The sequence below is a fragment of the Crinia signifera genome, chromosome 3 (genome assembly GCF_055691185.1).
Source record: "Crinia signifera chromosome 3, ASM5569118v1, whole genome shotgun sequence".
Lineage (NCBI taxonomy): Eukaryota > Metazoa > Chordata > Amphibia > Anura > Myobatrachidae > Crinia > Crinia signifera.
The window spans coordinates 106,708,540-106,727,298 of NC_139219.1; the positions used below are offsets into that span (position 1 = coordinate 106,708,540).

The following is an 18,759-nucleotide window of genomic DNA, read 5'->3' on the forward strand; positions in this document are numbered from 1 at the left end:
GCATGCTTTGCAATAGTTTTAGCATTCTCTAATAGCAAAACTGTCAAAGCATGCTGGGATGTGTAGTTTCACAACATCTGGAGGGCCAGCATTGGACATGCCTGCCCTAAATCTTAACTCATTTTATGTGCGACTGCATATTCTAATTCTAGGGTTACGTACCAGGAAAGAATCTGTAGTTGGTATGGGGGAAATTTACTAAGATGTGTATTCTACTTCACATGTGATGTTGCTATGGGCAACCAATCAGAATCTACTTATTTAGCACCTTCTAAAAGATAGGTTGATTGCCCATAGCAACATCACATGTGACGTAGAATACACATCTTAGTAAATTCCCCCACTGCCTTTTAACTGCTCTCTGGTGTGAAGCATTGCTAGTTATTGCTCGCTTACCTGCATTCTTTTATCCTTATATTTGACACTCACTCTTTGGTGAGTGGTACCGGTTTCTTTATATTCTATGTAGGATGTGTATATTCTATGTAGGATGTGTATAGTTTATCAGGCCTATGCAGTGCAAACACATGAAGCCACTTCTTACATTGCCAACACTTTTTTTTTACTTTTTCAATTCTTCTGAAAAACAAAAAATAATTGCGTATTTTTATTTTCTAATATATATTTTTGTTTGGTTTTGCAAGTTGAAATGACTGATTTTCTACATTTACTTATTTATAATACTCTCTTGATTAACTATTTATCTTTGCGCAGACTCCAGCTTCCAAACCAATTTTACAATGTCTGTGAAAATACATGGTGTGACTCCTGATGCATCTGTACCCTATGTTGATAACAAAGAACACACTCGTCCTAGGACAATTAGCTGTGCTCAGGTACATATACTTTGCCAGTGCTTCACTGAAACCAGCTCATAACTGTGTGGGTCAATAAAGACCACATTGCCTTCATATTAAAGGAACAACACAATGAAAATGTTTGTTATTTAAACCTAAAAAACTGTTATGGGCAATTACAGAAATATTGGCATTTTACTGTATTTACTTGGTTTGTTTCTTCAGGCTGCTATTAATGATTTGGAACTCTGTACTTTATCTCATACTGCCATGGTGACCACAGTCACTTGATGTAGTGAGCAGAGGCGCTGTACCTTGGGTTCTGTCTCTTCTATGTATAGTCCTCCCCTTCCTCCTCCTTTACATGAGGTGCAAAAATATGTCTGTGACTAGCAGTCACATTTTTTGCAGCTTTAAGTTTAAGTTTAGATTTTGAGTAGAGCGAGTTCATGGGGAAGCTAAGAAAATGTATTTAGACTGAGCAGATAAGATGCATGAGGGAATATCCATATCCATAATACTTGAATTCCTATGATCACTATTTGCTGACCATTTTGCCTCAATTAGGTCTTCCTATATTTATACTTTTTTTTGGGGGGGGGGGGGGGGGGGGTTGTTTCCCATAGAGTACCTAATTATGTATACTTTATGGCCATAGTAACAGAGTAATTAAGGTTGAAAAAAGACATTCGTCCATCAAGTTCAACCTATTTGACTTGTAACTACTGACTTGAGTAGGTGATAGATATTGGATTCCATTAGTGGCCAAAAATGTATCCAGTTTTGATTTAAATTCATTAACCGTAGATGCTCTAACCACCCCCAACGGCAAGGAGTTCCAGAATGTTACTGCTCTAATGGTGAAGAATCCTCTTCTTAATTCAGCACGAAATTTATTTTCTTTGAGCCTCGGTGCATGTCCGCATGTCCTAAGTATAGCCTTGTTCCTGAATAAATCATTTCCCAGTTCCTTATGATTCCCTATCCTGTATTTGAACATATTAATAATATCACCTCTCACCCTCCGTTTCTCCAGTGAAAACATATTTAGCCTTGTTAACCTATCTCTGTATTCTAGTGATTTGATATATTTTACTAGCTTAGTTGCCCTTTTCTGTCACATTTTTCTCTTACTATTATCACCATACGTGTATGTATGTTATCCCTTTTTAACCCCTCATTTTGCTATTGTATGGGTGTCTCCATATCCAATACAAATATAATAAAGATAAAAGGAGCCCCCAATACTTTTAACTAAAAATGTATTTAAAATTACAATAGATATCTAAATTCTCAATCATCTCCTAAGTTAATTTCCTTATTCAATTACGTGTGATCCGTAAATATTGCAATTTTACTCAGTCATTTCCTATATCGTTAATGAATATATTAAACAATGTGGGTTCCAATATTGAACCTTGTGGGACTCCACGGTGGACCTTACCCCAGCTGGAATGTATGCCATTTACCACCACTCTCTGTCCCGGATTGTGCAACCAGTTTTTAATCCAAATACCAATTTTATTCTCTTACCCTAAATTACCTAGTTTTATTAAAAACCTTTTATGAGGCACCATGTCAAAAGCTTTAGCAAAATTAAGAAGTTTTACATCCACCGATTTCCAACGCCCTACTGACTTCCTCATCAAAGCTAATTAAATTAGTCTGGCATGATCTATTTTTGACAAACCTATGCTGAGCCTTACTTATCACTAGAGACAGGATTATATGCAACATAAAAAGCTTGAAATATGCATGCAAATATGCATGAAAAATACTTAAAATATGCATAAAAAGTGTTAAAATATGCTACATTAATTAATAAAAAAAGTAATTTTTTATTTAAAATTATTTATTATTATTATTATTTATGTAAAATTATTTATTTAAAAATCAGCATACAATTAGTTGCAAATAAACCTCAAAAATAGGCTCACAGCATCTACAGATGTCTAGTTCTGTACACAGGATTTTTTTTTTCCTGGCTGCTAAAGCAGACTGCAGCGTCCAAAGCTCTTCTTGCATCAACTACACGGACCCTCATCTCCAGCGCCGATAGATCAAATGTCAGCATAGCGTGTGAGGGCAGCACAGTGGAAGGCTTCCTCCCTGCGCCACATACTCACTGTGACACGGCATTTCCTCCGCACCACGTGATGTCACAACCCTTCCGCCCACCTCCTCTGCTGCAGAAGTCTGTCTCTTGGTGTAAAGTCCCAGACCAGGGGCAGGCAAAGGTTCAGGAGCTTCGTAATGGCATCCGCCCCGACTGACTTTTATCAACATGGATTGGCAGCCTAGAGCAGTGTCAGACATAGCGTACATCCCACACTGTGCACATATTGCCCCAGCCTGCACACTCTACCACTACTTGTAACTCGCGGGTGGGATGAGGACGGGGCATAAAATATGCTCCGTCACTAGATTTTAGGTAACATATGCAATAGCCAGTGAGAATGGGAAAAATATGCAAATGCATATGCAAATATGCAAATGCATATAATCCTGTCTCTACTTATCACCTTCTCCTGTTCTAAGAAATTTTGGATATTATATCTTCTTATTCCTTCTAATATTTTCCCCACAATGGATGTAAGGCTGACTGGTCTATAATTTGCAGGGCAAGTTTGACTACCTTTGAATATAATGGTAGTGCTATGACTGAACTCAATTATTTTAGTATCCTAGGGTGTATTTTGTCAAGGCCAGGAGATTTGTTACTATTTGGGTTCTGTGATCTATTTCTGACTATTTCCTCACTCAAACATACAGTTTAGGAGCAATTCAGAACCGAGCATTTAATCTGTGGGAGATCCTCTGAAGATTCTTCCCTTGTAAATACCGAAGAAAAAAAGGTTTCCCTGCTTATTTTTTAGTGGGCCAATATTTTTCTTCCTTAACTGTTTCTCTTTATATAACTAGATTTTTTTTTTTTGGTATTAGATTTGCTATATGCAGCTATTTTACATTGTCTCTAATTTAGCCATCTTGATTGTATTTTAAAATTTCTTATTACATTCTTTGTATGCAGCAAATGATTCGGGTGTCACATCTTGTTTAACCACTTTGAATGCTTTTTTTTTTGCTATTTCAAGTTTGACTGGTTTCTTTTTGACATTTGTTCCTTTATTTACCTTAGAAATAAATTTATCAGTGCCCTCCTGCAGTATTTTAACAAAACATTGCCAGCTTTTAGTAGTATCCATACCTCTAAATAATTCCTTCCAGTTTATATCCTTTAAGGACTCTTCAAACTTACCAAAGTTTGCTTTTCTGAAACCTAAGGACCTAGTTGCTCCAATATAATTATCTTTGCTAAATATTAATTCAAACGTGATCATATTGTGATCACTGTTCCTCAATGTCTCCCTTATGGTTATGTTAGTAAGAATGTCCCCATAGTTGCTTATCAAGAGATTGCTTTTCCATAAATTGATACAAATAGTTGTCATTTAGGGCATCCAATAAAACCGTTCCCTTAGCGGTACTACTTGACCTATTTTTCCAATTTATTTCTGGGTAGTTAGTCACCCATAATAGTACTATCCCCTAAGCTGGCTGCTTTTCCCACCTGTAGCAAGAGGTCTTTTTCTTCCTCTGTATTTACGTTGGGTGGTTTATAACATGTTCCTACTATAATGTTTTTAGCCCCTTTTAATATTACCTGGCTTTGAGGATGGTTTCACATATAAACATACCCCCCCCTCCCCTCCCATTCTACCTAATCTATTTTTTCTAAACAGACTATACACCTTCTATGTTAGCCTCCCACTTATGTGATTCGTCCCACCATGTTTCGGTAATACCTATGAGATCAAAATCTTCCTCCAAAACTAGGGTCTCTAGTTCCCCCATTTTACCAGTTATACTCCTAGCATCCAGATCTCATTTTTCCTTTGCCCTTGTTTTATGTTACCTGTTACAGTTGCAGAAGCCTCCTGAAGATATAAATCCGTATCATGGACAATATCAATATTTGGCGGTGTGTCTCTCCTATACCTTTCGTATACCTTTTCCCTTCTTCCTACCTTCCCCTTTCTTCCTACACAATGTAGCTGTCATTGCCCTCTATTCTATATTCATTTATTGGTTTAAGGTTTCTTACTATACCCTCTCTCTCCCCCCCCCCCCCCCCTCCTTGTTTAAAATCTCCTCAAGCCTTCCCACCATTCTACCCCCGAGCACCCTTGCCCCCTCCTCGTTCCGTGGTTCCTAGACTCCTCTCTTATTTTATTTGTTTATGTCACCAGGGCCTAGAGCAGAGGCTTTCAAACACTGTCCTCAGGACCTCACACATTTCATGTTTTCCAGGTCACCTGTGGATTTTAAAAATGTGCGATTTGGTAATACACAGTATGGCTGCTGGGTGACCTGGAAAGCTTGAATTCTATAGATTGTAATCTTGCGAGCAGGGCCCTCCTACCTGTATGTCTGTTAGTTTCTACACAGTTTTTTTTTATCACTGTTGTTTCCACTTGTAAAGTGCAATGGAATATGCTGCGCTATATTAGAAAGTGAAAATAAATAATTGTATGGGATTCTGAGGACCGATTTCAAAAACCCTTGCCCTGAAGTCTGAGTTTGTTTTTGTTTTTTGTTTTTTTTTTCTTATGGCAAATGTAGGCCAAAAGTTTATTTACTGAGTAATTCAGAAAAATATAAAAAAATATTAACTTAAGTAAACTGGGTTTATGTTATCATTAGATTCAGTTATGTGACACAGGACAAGATTAATTTCTGTTTGTTCCACATATTTTATGATTGGAAGCCACAAGCACTGATTTTTGTTTATTAAACTGGCCATAAACTATTTGAATTAATATTGGACCAGAAGGGCAATTCTGCAGGTACCCTGAGGCACCCAGCTTGGGAACCAATACATAGTTTGGAGAGCTGCTATATTTTGCAGTAACAGTACTCCTATATGTGATTTTATTTCCGTATTCCACGGTTGCTCACATTGTCAGTTTTTGTTTTCATCTTCTTTCAGAAATGTGAGGAAATTATAGTGGTCCACCTGGGATACTTGAATTATACAACCTATCAGCTTACTGTTCGGTTTGAAAATTTAAACCAGTTGCGATACATAATTTCAGCTGTCACCTTTACAGTAAGTATTTTTATGCATGTTTGTGTTGCACAAATAAAAAGATGTGTTTTGCAATCTATGCTGAATATTGCACTTTGATCGGTCGGTCTATTAGTCCACGTGTACACAGACAACAGATGTTTTCATGATGTCACTCTGATTACATGTTTCATGAATACCTGTTTCTTAAATAATAAGACGTATGTGTGTCTGTTTTTAAATAAATGGTTTCTTTGTGATTACATTTATATTGGGAACAAATGAGCTTTTGGACCAGGGACTGTTAATACATAGTATTTTAAAGGGGAGTTGGAGAGTCTGCACAGGTTGGTGCTATGGCACCCAATGAGGCCCCAAATGAGACAATATTCACAATTGTATGTACATTCTCTATGGGGGTGCAGCCAGAGACAATAGATTGCAAGTGAAAAAAGAAAGGGAAAGATTGTCTTCTTTTTTTGGCGCACAGAGGTAAGAAAGAAAAATTCGGTACTTATGAGTTATCCGGGCGCCCGATTTTTTGATTGTATGCCTTAAGTTAAGGCATACAATCAGATGCGATGCGATATCGCATCGCATCGCATGCGACCATCGGATGCGATGACCCGATTTTTCCATAGGAATCAATGTTAAAATGGACAGAGTCCATTTTAACATGGAATTCAATGGGAAAAAGGGGTCCTCTTCATACCCCTACTATCCAAGTGGGCATGGAGTTGGATATAAACCTGTGGCGAGCGTAGCGAGCCACCGAGCCCGAAGCGTGGCGAGCGAAGGGACGGTATTCTATGTCCCCTCGCGGGGCTCGCCACGCTTCGGGCTCGGTGGCTCGCTACGCTCGCCACAGGTTTATATCCAACTCCATGCCCACTTGGATAGTAGGGGTATGAAGAGGACCCCTTTTTCCCATTGAATTCCATGTTAAAATGGACTCTGTCCATTTTAACATTGATTCCTATGGAAAAATCGGGTCATCGCATCGCATCGCATCCGATGGTCGCATGCGATGCGATGCGATGTGCCCGATCCGACCCGATTTAGAAATCGGGCGCCCGGATAACTCACAAGTACCAAAAATTCAAATATTTTGTAGTGTTATTATAAAAAGTAACTTTTAATTTATCTGTTTTCGCAATACAGGTATAGATTATATTAACTATATTAGCATAATAAGCAGTGTAATATTTACACAGTTTTCGTGTAGATAGATGCAAAAAATATCATTAAACCCAAAACCAAGAATTTACAATAAAATTAAACCAGAGTTATATGTTGTTAAATAGAAACAATCCTATACATTACCACGTATGTAACATAAGAAAAGACAGTAAGAATTCCTAAATATTAATCTGTCTCTCTACATTCCCCCGCCTCTTACTGATTGATAAAAGAACACAGAACTTACAAATATGTCTATAGAGAAATAATAGATGAAAGGGAATCTGATACAATAATAATCCATTGAGGAAACATTGTATAAACACTTGCAGGAATTATTGGCAAGACTATACGTGATTAGGTAATGTACTTGGATGTTCAAAACAGTCCTAAGGCCTGGTACACACCAGAACGATCCTGATTGTTAGTAGATCGTAAGCAGATTGTGTGATGGTCGCACGATCTGTTGGAGCACACGATCTGCTAACGATCTGCATCCAATCTTAACCCAATCCGATCTGAGTCTGTATCCAGTTGAATGGATCTTTTACAGATCCTACCTGCAGCAGGTAGGATCTGTAAAACGACCAAACGACAGCAGGGACGCGCATCGGATTGCAATCAGATCGGAATTGGATCTAAACATGCCCAATCTATATACAATCTGCATCCAATCGGTCGGAATTGGATCCAGATTGATGGAATTGAGCCCTAATCGTTCTGGTGTAGGGATACCAATCCCGGGGCTATTTTTCAATCCCGGGATTCGGGATTGAAAAATGCCTAATCCCGGGATTCCCGGGATTGAGTTCGTCAATATAATGACGAACTTTAGTCCCCCCCCAAACCCAGTCTAACTCACCCGGCCATTGCTGCGGGAGCCGGGCAGTGATGTTCAGAGGCCGGCGGCTTTCATTGGGGGCAGATGTGCGGTAGCCGGGCAGCGGTGGTCTGGAGGCCTGCAGATGTGCGGGAGACTGACGTCTCAGTACCCGGGCAGCAGTGAATGCACAGGTACCTAGCGGTGAGCGTGCACGGAGCATCAGACGCGGTGCGCAGCGTGACCTCTGACATCAGGTCACGCTGCACGCAGCCACAGAGCAGCGCGCCGGGGTTTGGGAGAAGCCGGGCAGCGTCTGAGCTGGTCTCAGCGCTGCCCGACATTAGATTCGCGCATGCGCAGGCCAATCCCGCAATCCCGGGATTGGAACTTCCAATCCCGGGATTCAAATCCCGGCGTTTTTAGGGCCAAATCCCGGGATCCCGCCGATCCCGATCCCGGGATTGGCCACCCTATTCTGGTGTGTTACCGCGCTTAACACTTTTCTCTGGATAAAACCATATCAGAAAAAGACACACTGACACCGTTTTAAAAATATATATATTTTTGTTTACTGCACTAATATTTCACGAAAATAAGCAGTTTTAAAACAGATAAAATTAAAAGTTACTTTTTATAATAACACTACAAAATATTAGAATTTTTCTTTCTTACCTCTGTGCACCAAAAAAAGACCATCTTTCCCTTTCTTTTTTCACTGTTAATACATACGCTTGGGATGGGAGCACCATGTCCCGTGCTCTGTTGCATTTCTATATATTATCGCTGTATAATAATATATCTGACCTAAGTAATGGCTTCAATTGGTTGATGTTTGTTGATACAAAAAAACCCTTATCTTGGTATAGAAGTTTAATTTTGGTAGTTTTAACTGGCATGGAGCAGGTGATGGAGCAAGAGTCTCACGCTAAAACTTTTGTGAAGCTCAAGAACCAGAATATGTCCCAAACACTATTGCCTGTAGATGAATTTTCACACAAATGTAGAAAATAATGTTACATGGTTAATATCAATGTGCAGAGGATAACTTTGTGTACCACAAACATGTCTTTCACTCATTAATGGGTGATTAGCTATTGGCAGCATGGATTTCAAGCTTTTTAATTATCAAATAAAACAATTTAGAAGGCTTGGAAGGTAACCATACCACTTGGGGGGGCTCAGCCTTCCTGTACAAATATGTTTTGGAAGAGAAGTACTAAAATAATATTTAACATGTGCCTCAATTCTTCTAGTGGAAAACGTACAACCCAACCTTTTCACAAGTGGAGATCTGGTTTCGATTTGTGTTTGTGGTTCTCACTTTCATGGTCACAGTAAGTATATAAGAATCTAAAATAGTAAATACATGATTTAAGAAGCCTTAGAAGAAAGTACAGGGTCTAAATTTACCAAATCTTCTTAAACAGACAAGTGATGGCCAGGGCCGTCGCCACCACTAGGCAGCCACCCATGATTGCTAGAGCCAGCTCTTGCCCCTCGGGAGTCCAGACTATCTCACCCGCATAATTAGTAATTACCCTTCCTTATCGCCCCATTACATTCCCCATTCCTCTGTTATGTGAAAAGTGGCAGTAGGGGCAGGCGTGCAGAAAATGGTTTCTACAGCAGCAGGAGTTTGAGATTCCCTAAGACGTCAGCCAGAGGAGATGCAGTTAAAATCCCGGCGGTCGGGGTCCCAGCTTTCAGAATCGTGACGCCGGAATCCCGACCGCCGAAATACTGACACATTCTCCCTCCGTGGGTGTCCACGACAACCCTGGAGGGAGAATAAATTAGTGTGCCGAGCGTAGCGAGGCACCGGGCCTGCTGCGTGGCGAGCGCAGCGAGCCCGCAGGGGGGGGGGGGGGGGCGAACCACGTCCCCCCCCCCCCCCCCTTGTCGGGATTTTAGCTGTCGGGATTCTGAACGCCGGGATCCCGACCGCCGGGATTCAGTACTGAATCCAGCCAGAGGAAGCAGAGTGTGTTTACTATCCTTCAGCAGCTCCTTCTCTCTGGTTCACTGGGATCCAGCTCCCAGCACTGCAAAATGATAGACTGAATCAGATTAGTTGTTATGGGCAACACCACGATTTGTGGATTTTAGAAGTTTTAGTACATCTATCCCAGATGTTACAAAGGCCTTCAATCTTTTTTTTTTTCTGGCATGTAAATCTGTGGGGTATATTTCTACGGTGGCAGCTTCCCGCTCAAAATTTAAAGTGGCTTTAGCCCCTTACCGCCGCAGCCTGTTTTTGCCTTCCTGACAGAGCCCTTTTTTTCAAATCTGACATGTATCACTTTATGTGGGGATAACTTTTTATTGCTTTTACTTATCCCAGTGATTTTGAGATTGTTTTCTCGTGACACATTGTACTTTAACCCCTTCCTGACAGAGCCAGTTTTTGCGTTCCTGACAGAGCCCTTTTTTTCAAATCTGACATGTCTCACTTAAGTGGGGATAACTTTTTTTTGCTTTTACTTATCCCAGTGATTTTGAGATTGTTTTTTCGTGACACATTGTACTTCAAATTAGTGGTAAATTTGGGTCGATACAGTCTGTGTTTTTTTGTGAAAAATACCAAAATATCGTGAAAAAATGGAAAATTTAGCGATTTGCAAAATGTTAAATTTTCTGCTTGTGAGACAAATAATCTTACCACTCAAAATAGTGAATAACTAACATAGACCATATGTCTACTTTATGTTGACATCATTATTTCAACTTCCTTTTAATTTTTTGGGACACTAGGAGGCTTACAATATGAATAGCAAATTCTCAAATTTTCAAGAAAATTTCAAACACTGATTTTTTTAGGGACCAGTTCAGTTCTGATGTGACTTTGAGGGACTTGTATGTGAGACACCCCCATAAATGATGCCATTTCAAAAACTGCACCCCTCACAGTATTCAAAACAGCATTTTGGAAGTTTGTTAACCCTTTAGGTGTTTCACAGGAATTAAAACAAAGTGTAGGTGAAATTTCAAAATTTCTTTTTTTTTGCAGATTTGCAATTTTAATACATTTTTCTAAGGAACACAGTACATTTTACTAGAGAAATGTGACTGAAAATTGATTCCCCCAATTCTTTTGTTTTCATAAATATCCTATATGTGGCCCTAGTGTGCACGGTGACCAAACCACAGGCTTCATAATAGAAGGAGCACCTACTTGATTTTGGAGCCTCCTTTTTATGAGATTATTTTTTAGGCACCATGTAGGTTTCTAGGCACCATAAGATGCTAAAAGTTAGGAACCCCCCCACAAGTGACCCCATTTTGCAAACTACACCCCTCAGGGAATTCATCTAGGGGTATAGTGTACATTTCAAACCCCCAGGGGTTTCACCAATTGTGGTACAACTGGGCAGTGAAAATGAAAAATTATTTTTTTTACACAAAAATACAGTTCTGGCTCCAAATTTGTCATTTTCAGAAGGTATGAAGGAGACAAAGCACCCCAAAATCTGTGCCCCAATTTCTCCCGAGTACGGCAATGCCTCACATGTGACCAAAAAATACCAGTTGGGTGCATGGCAGGACTCAGAAGGGAAGGAGTGATTTTTGGATTTTGCAGCTCAGATTCTGGTGGAATTTTGGTGGGTGCTATGTCGCATTAGCAAGACCCCCAAAGCACCAATACAGTGGAACCCCCCCACAAGTCACCCCATTTTGAAAACTACACCCCTCAGGGAATTCATCTAGGGGTATAGTGTACATTTCAAACCCCCAGGGGTTTCACCAATTTTGATACAAGTGGGCAGTGAAAATGAAAAATTACATTTTTTTACACAAAAATGCAGTTCTGGCTCAAAATTTTTCATTTTCAGAAGGTATGAAGGAGAAAAAGCACCCCAAAATCTGTGCCCCAATTTCTCCCGAGTACGGCAATGCCTCACATGTGACCAAAAAATACCAGTTGGGTGCATGGCAGGACTCAGAAGGGAAGGAGTGATTTTTGGATTTTGCAGCACAGATTCTGGTGGAATGAATGGTGGGTGCTATGTTGCACCAATACAGTGGAACCCCCCCACAAGTCACCCCATTTTGCAAAGTACACCCCTCAGGGAATTCATCTAGGGGTATAGTGTACATTTCAAACCCCCAGGGGTTTCACCAATTTTGATACAAGTGGGCAGTGAAAATGAAAAATTACATTTTTTTACACAAAAATGCAGTTCTGGCTCAAAATTTTTCATTTTCAGAAGGTATGAAGGAGAAAACGCACCCCAAAATATGTGCCCCAATTTCTCCCGAGTACGGAAATGCCTCACATGTGACCAAAAAATACCAGTTGGGTGCATGGCAGGACTCAGAACGGAAGGAGTGATTTTTGGATTTTGCGGCTCAGATTCTGGTGGAATTTTGGTGGGTGCTATGTCGCATTAGCAAGACCCCCCAAGCACCAATACAGTGGAACCCCCCCACAAGTCACCCCATTTTGAAAACTACACCCCTCAGGGAATTCATCTAGGGGTATAGTGTACATTTCAAACCCCCAGGGGTTTCACCAATTTTGATACAAGTGGGCAGTGAAAATGAAAAATTACATTTTTTACACAAAAATGCAGTTCTGGCTCGAAATTTTTCATTTTCAGAAGGTATGAAGGAGAAAAAGCACCCCAAAATCTGTGCCCCAATTTCTCCCGAGTACGGCAATGCCTCACATGTGACCAAAAAATACCAGTTGGGTGCATGGCAGGACTCAGAACGGAAGGAGTGATTTTTGGATTTTGCAGCTCAGATTCTGGTGGAATTTTGGTGGGTGCTATGTCGCATTAGCAAGACCCCCCAAGCACCAATACAGTGGAACCCCCCCACAAGTCACCCCATTTTGAAAACTACACCCCTCAGGGAATTCATCTAGGGGTATAGTGTACATTTCAAACCCCCAGGGGTTTCACCAATTTTGATACAAGTGGGCAGTGAAAATGAAAAATTACATTTTTTTACACAAAAATGCAGTTCTGGCTCAAAATTTTTCATTTTCAGAAGGTATGAAGGAGAAAAAGCACCCCAAAATCTGTGCCCCAATTTCTCCCGAGTACGGAAATGCCTCACATGTGACCAAAAAATACCAGTTGGGTGCATGGCAGGACTCAGAACGGAAGGAGTGATTTTTGGATTTTGCAGCACAGATTTTGGTGGAATGAATGGTGGGTGCTATGTTGCACCAATACAGTGGAACCCCCCCACAAGTCACCCCATTTTGCAAAGTACACCCCTCAGGGAATTCATCTAGGGGTATAGTGTACATTTCAAACCCCCAGGGGTTTCACCAATTTTGATACAAGTGGGCAGTGAAAATGAAAAATTACATTTTTTTACACAAAAATGCAGTTCTGGCTCAAAATTTTTCATTTTCAGAAGGTATGAAGGAGAAAAAGCACCCCAAAATCTGTGCCCCAATTTCTCCCGAGTACGGCAATGCCTCACATGTGACCAAAAAATACCATTTGGGTGCATGGCAGGACTCAGAAGGGAAGGAGTGATTTTTGGATTTTGCAGCTCAGATTCTGGTGGAATTTTGGTGGGTGCTATGTCGCATTAGCAAGACCCCCCAAGCACCAATACAGTGGAACCCCCCCACAAGTCACCCCATTTTGCAAACTACACCCCTCAGGGAATTCATCTAGGGGTATAGTGTACATTTAAAACCCCCAGGGGTTTCACCAATTTTGATACAAGTGGGCAGTGAACATGAAAAATTACATTTTTTACACAAAAATGCAGTTCTGGCTCAAAATTTTTCATTTTCAGAAGGTATGAAGGAGAAAAAGCACCCCAAAATCTGTGCCCCAATTTCTCCCGAGTACGGCAATGCCTCACATGTGACCAAAAAATACCAGTTGGGTGCATGGCAGGACTCAAAAGGGAAGGAGTGATTTTTGGATTTTGCAGCTCAGATTCTGGTGGAATTTTGGTGGGTGCTATGTCGCATTAGCAAGACCCCCCAAGCACCAATACAGTGGAACCCCCCCACAAGTGACCCCATTTTGCAAACTACACCCCTCAGGGAATTCATCTAGGGGTATAGTGTACATTTCAAACCCCCAGGGGTTTCACCAATTTTGATACAAGTGGGCAGTGAACATGAAAAATTACATTTTTTACACAAAAATGCAGTTCTGGCTCAAAATTTTTCATTTTCAGAAGGTATGAAGGAGAAAAAGCACCCCAAAATCTGTGCCCCAATTTCTCCCGAGTACGGCAATGCCTCACATGTGACCAAAAAATACCAGTTGGGTGCATGGCAGGACTCAGAAGGGAAGGAGTGATTTTTGGATTTTGCAGCACAGATTCTGGTGGAATGAATGGTGGGTGCTATGTTGCACCAATACAGTGGAACCCCCCCACAAGTCACCCCATTTTGCAAACTACACCCCTCAGGGAATTCATCTAGGGGTATAGTGTACATTTCAAACCCCCAGGGGTTTCACCAATTTTGATACAAGTGGGCAGTGAAAATGAAAAATTACATTTTTTTACACAAAAATGCAGTTCTGGCTCAAAATTTTTCATTTTCAGAAGGAATGAAGGAGACAAAGCACCCCAAAATCTGTGCCCCAATTTCTCCCGAGTACGGCAATGCCTCATGTGTGACCAAAAAGTGGCAGGACTCAGAAGGGAAGGAGTGATATTTGGATTTTGCAGCACAAATTCTGGTGGAATGATGGTGGGTGCTATGTCGCATTAGCAAGACCCCCAAAGCACCAATACAGTGGAACCCCCCCACAAGTGACCCCATTTTGCAAACTACACCCCTCAGGGAATTCATCTAGGGGTATAGTGTACATTTCAAACCCCCAGGGGTTTCACCAATTTTGATAAAACTGGGCAGTGAACATGAAAAATTACATTTTTTTACACAAAAATGCAGTTCTGGCTCAAAATTTTTCATTTTCACAAGGAATGAAGGAGACAAAGCACCCCAAAATCTGTGCCCCAATTTCTCCCGAGTACGGCAATGCCTCACATGTGACCAAAAAATACCAGTTGGGTGCATGGCAGGACTCAGAAGGGAAGGAGTGATTTTTGGATTTTGCGGCTCAGATTCTGGTGGAATGAATGGTGGGTGCTATGTGGCATTAGCAAGACCCCCGAAGCACGGTGAAATTATGAACCTAATATTCCATAGATGTGTGGTATATTTTAAAACACTCCTTTATACATAGGCCGGGTTTGTCGGGGCAAGTGTCACACTGGAAAATAGTTTGCTTTCTTATTCCCTTTTTATAGCAAACTTTGCACCTTTTTTGTGTCCTGCCCTTTTTTCCAGTGGAGGGGATTTCATCAGGAAAATGCTGCCCTGGTACAATACGGGGGCCAGTACTAGAAGTACTGGGGCCCTCTGCCTGCTGGTTCCCAAATATTAGGCCCTTTATGACTTCCTCTTGAAAGTGCATAAATGTCCCCCTCTGGCCGGTAGAACGGAATAGCACGTAAGCGTTATACAGTGCCATCTGGATGATATACACGGCCACCTTCTTGTACCAGATTTTTGTTTTCCGCAGGGCACTGTACGGCTTCAGTACCTGATCTGAAAGATCCACTCCGCCCATGTACCTATTGTAATCCAGGATACAATTAGGTTTGGAGGTGTGGGTACTGGTACCTCGTACAGGGACGGAGGTGGTACTGTCTCCGTGAATTGTTGTCAGTATAAGGACATCCCTCTTGTCCTTATATTTGACCAACAACATATTTTCGTTGCATATTCCCCTGCTTTCACCCCTTCTCATTACTTGGGCAATGTGCGTTTTTGGGAGGCCTCTTTGGTTCTTGCGCACAGTACCGCAAGCTGCTGTACCTCTTGAACCAAGGGCCTTAAACAGGGGGATGCTAGTGTAAAAGTTATCCACATAGAGGTGATAACCTTTATCCAGGAAGGGGTGCACTAAATCCCAGACAATTTTCCCACTAACACCTACGAGGGAGGGGGGGCATTCTGGCGGTTGAATTCTTGAATCCTTCCCTTCATAAACCCTAAACCTGTGGGTGTACCCTGAGGTGCTTTCACACAGTTTATACATTTTTATGCCATACCTTGCCCTCTTACTGGGAAGGTACTGGCGGAATTTAACCCTTCCTTTAAAATGTATAAGGGACTCGTCGATACAAATAAATTTTTCAGGGATGTACACCTCTTCAAATTTGGCACTGAAATGATCAATGACCGGCCTGACTTTGAATAGCCGGTCAAAGGTGTGATCATCTCTGGGTGGGCACTGTGCATTATCGGTGTAATGTATAAATTTAAGAATTGTCTCAAATCGAGTCCGGGGCATGGCCATACGGTAAAATGGAGTACTGTACAGAACATCTGTACTCCAATATTGCCTAATTTCTGGCTTTTTTACTATGCCCATATGAAACACCAGACCCCAAAACGTCATCATCTCTACTGCATCTACAGGGGTCCACCTAGCAAATGATGACGTGGGGTTTTGAGCAATAAACTGCTGGGCATATAAATTAGTTTGGTCCACCATTAAATTTATAAAATCGTCAGAGAAAAATAATTTGAAAAAGTCAATTTCTCTGAGACCTGTGGAATCAAATTGGATTCCTGGCATGGCCAAAAACTCAGGAACCTGGGGCTCAAAATTGTCTGGTGGTGGGGTCCATACTAGATCAATTATTGGGGGGGGAATCTCAGCTGATCTACGGGGGCGTCTTTGAGGGGGTCCCTCATCACCAGAGGAGGAAGAGGAGCTTAAGACGAATCCTTCAAATTCCCCGCTTGCATCACTGCCTGTGTCAGAGTCAGAGGCAAGCATGGCATATGCCTCCTCCACTGAATACATTCTCCTGGATGACTGGGAGGACATTTGGGAGGACATTTGGGAGGACATTTGGGATGCCATTTTTATTTTTGTGTTACTGGTAGTGAAATGTTTCAACACGTGTATAGTGTAGGGGGGGGGGTACAAACTTTATTTCAATCCGGGGGGTATGTAGTGTGTATGTGGTGCAGAAAAAAAAAAATACTTTATACCAATAAAAAAAAAAAAAATGAAGGGGTTAAAAATAAAAAATTGAAGGGGTTAAAAAAAAAAAAAAAAGGTCCTGCGCCAAAAATTGAGCACAGATGTTGGTCAGTAACGTCTGTCACTGAACAGCGCTCAAAGGCAACAGGAATCTGATCCAAAAAAAAAAAAAAATTGATCAACCCTGTGCCGAAAAAGCTGATCAGTGATGTACGTCACTGATCGGCGCACAGTGGCCACAGGACACCCACAAAATCAGTGTGTGTAAAAAAAAAATTAAAAAAAGACCCCACAGCACTCACAAAAAAAAAAAAAGGTGATCAGTGATGCGACACTGATTACCAGTGAGGGACAGCAGGTGCACAACCTTTGGTGCAACTGACAGTGCAACTGGCAGCAACTGACAGGTATATATATAAAAAAAAAACCTCTGCGCCCCCAAAAAGTTGCTGATCAGCACAGATATACTGATCAGCACAAAAGGGGGGGTAGCAGACACAGAATATACACTCTCTATCACTCTCTGTCACTATCTCTCTCTATCTCTCTATCTCTCACTATCTCTCACTATCTATCACTCTAGGACACTGCAGCAGCAGCACTGACAGTTATATGTATAAAAAAAAACTGCACCCCCAAAAAGGGGGGGTAGCAGACACAAAATATACACTCTCTATCACTCTCTGTCACTATCTCTCTCTATCTCTTACTATCTATCACTATCTATCACTCTATGACACTGCAGCAGCAGCACTGACAGTTATATATATAAAATAAAACCCCTGCACCCCCAAAAAGGGGGGGTAGCAGACACAAATCTCTCTATCTCTCTACCTCTCACTATCTATCACTATCTATCACTATCTATCACTGTATGACACTGCAGCAGCAGCACTGACAGTTATATATATATAGAAAACCCCTGCACCCCCAAAAAGGGGGGGTAGCAGACACAAAATATAGCTCTCTCTGTCACTATCTCTCTATCTCTCTCTATCTCTCTCTATCTCTCTCTCTCTATCTCTCTATCTCTCTATCACACTGCAGCAGCAGCAGGAAGTCTCAGGAAGTCAGATCCAGGAAGCGTCCAGCACGCTACAAGCAGTGATAAGGTGATCAGGTAAGGTATTTGCAAGGATCAGGTAAGTATTAGCAAGGATCAGGTCGGTATTCACGGCAGGCAGGCACGGTGACCGTTCTGCACGCTATTCCAGACCGGAATGGCGTCTGCAGCGCAGTCACCGTCAGTTTAAATGTCGCGCCTTGGCTGTGATTGGTCCGTGGGTCCCACGGACCAATCACAGCCTTGGGGGCAGGTAGGGTGAGGGTGGGGTGAGGTGTCATCGTCACCGATGACCCCCTCATGCCCCCTGACGCCCGGCGGTGATTGACACCTGTGTTACCGAGCGTCCGATTCGCTGGTAACACAGGAAAACGCTGTGAATGGCTGTTCACACTGAACAGCCAATCACAGCGATCGCCGACGGGGGGGTGACATCGCAGCCCCCCCTGGGCATGCAGGGACATGTCTGCTGTCAGGGACAGCAGACATCGTCCCTCTGTCACTGCGTCTCGAGACGCAGTGACAGTTTAAACTCATGACGTACATTTATGCCATGTGTCGGGAAGTACCTCCCGGCCATGACGTAAATGTACGTCAAATGTCGGGAAGGGGTTAAGTTAGTGGTAAATTTTGGTCGATACAGTCTGTGTTTATTTGTGAAAAATACCAAAATGTCGTAAAAAAATGGAAAATTTTGCGATTTGCAAAATGTTAAATTTTCTGCTTGTGAGACAAATAATCATACCACTCAAAATAGTTAATAACTAACAAAGACCATATGTCTACTTTATGTTGCCATCATTATTTCAACCTCCTTTTAATTTTTTTGGACACTAGGG

At 41.6% G+C, this 18,759-nt stretch overlaps 1 protein-coding gene across 2 annotated transcripts in view; it reads left to right on the top strand.

Moving 5' to 3' along the window:
• Positions 1–18,759, top strand: part of TMEM181 (transmembrane protein 181) — a 70,446-nt gene that overhangs the window by 25,227 nt on the left and 26,460 nt on the right. For both annotated transcript variants that reach the window (XM_083176352.1, XM_083176353.1), the window contains exons 5-7: positions 715–836; positions 5,788–5,907; positions 9,121–9,201. In XM_083176352.1, coding sequence (XP_083032478.1) covers positions 715–836; positions 5,788–5,907; positions 9,121–9,201 — 323 coding nt within the window. The remainder of the gene's footprint in view (positions 1–714; positions 837–5,787; positions 5,908–9,120; positions 9,202–18,759) is intronic.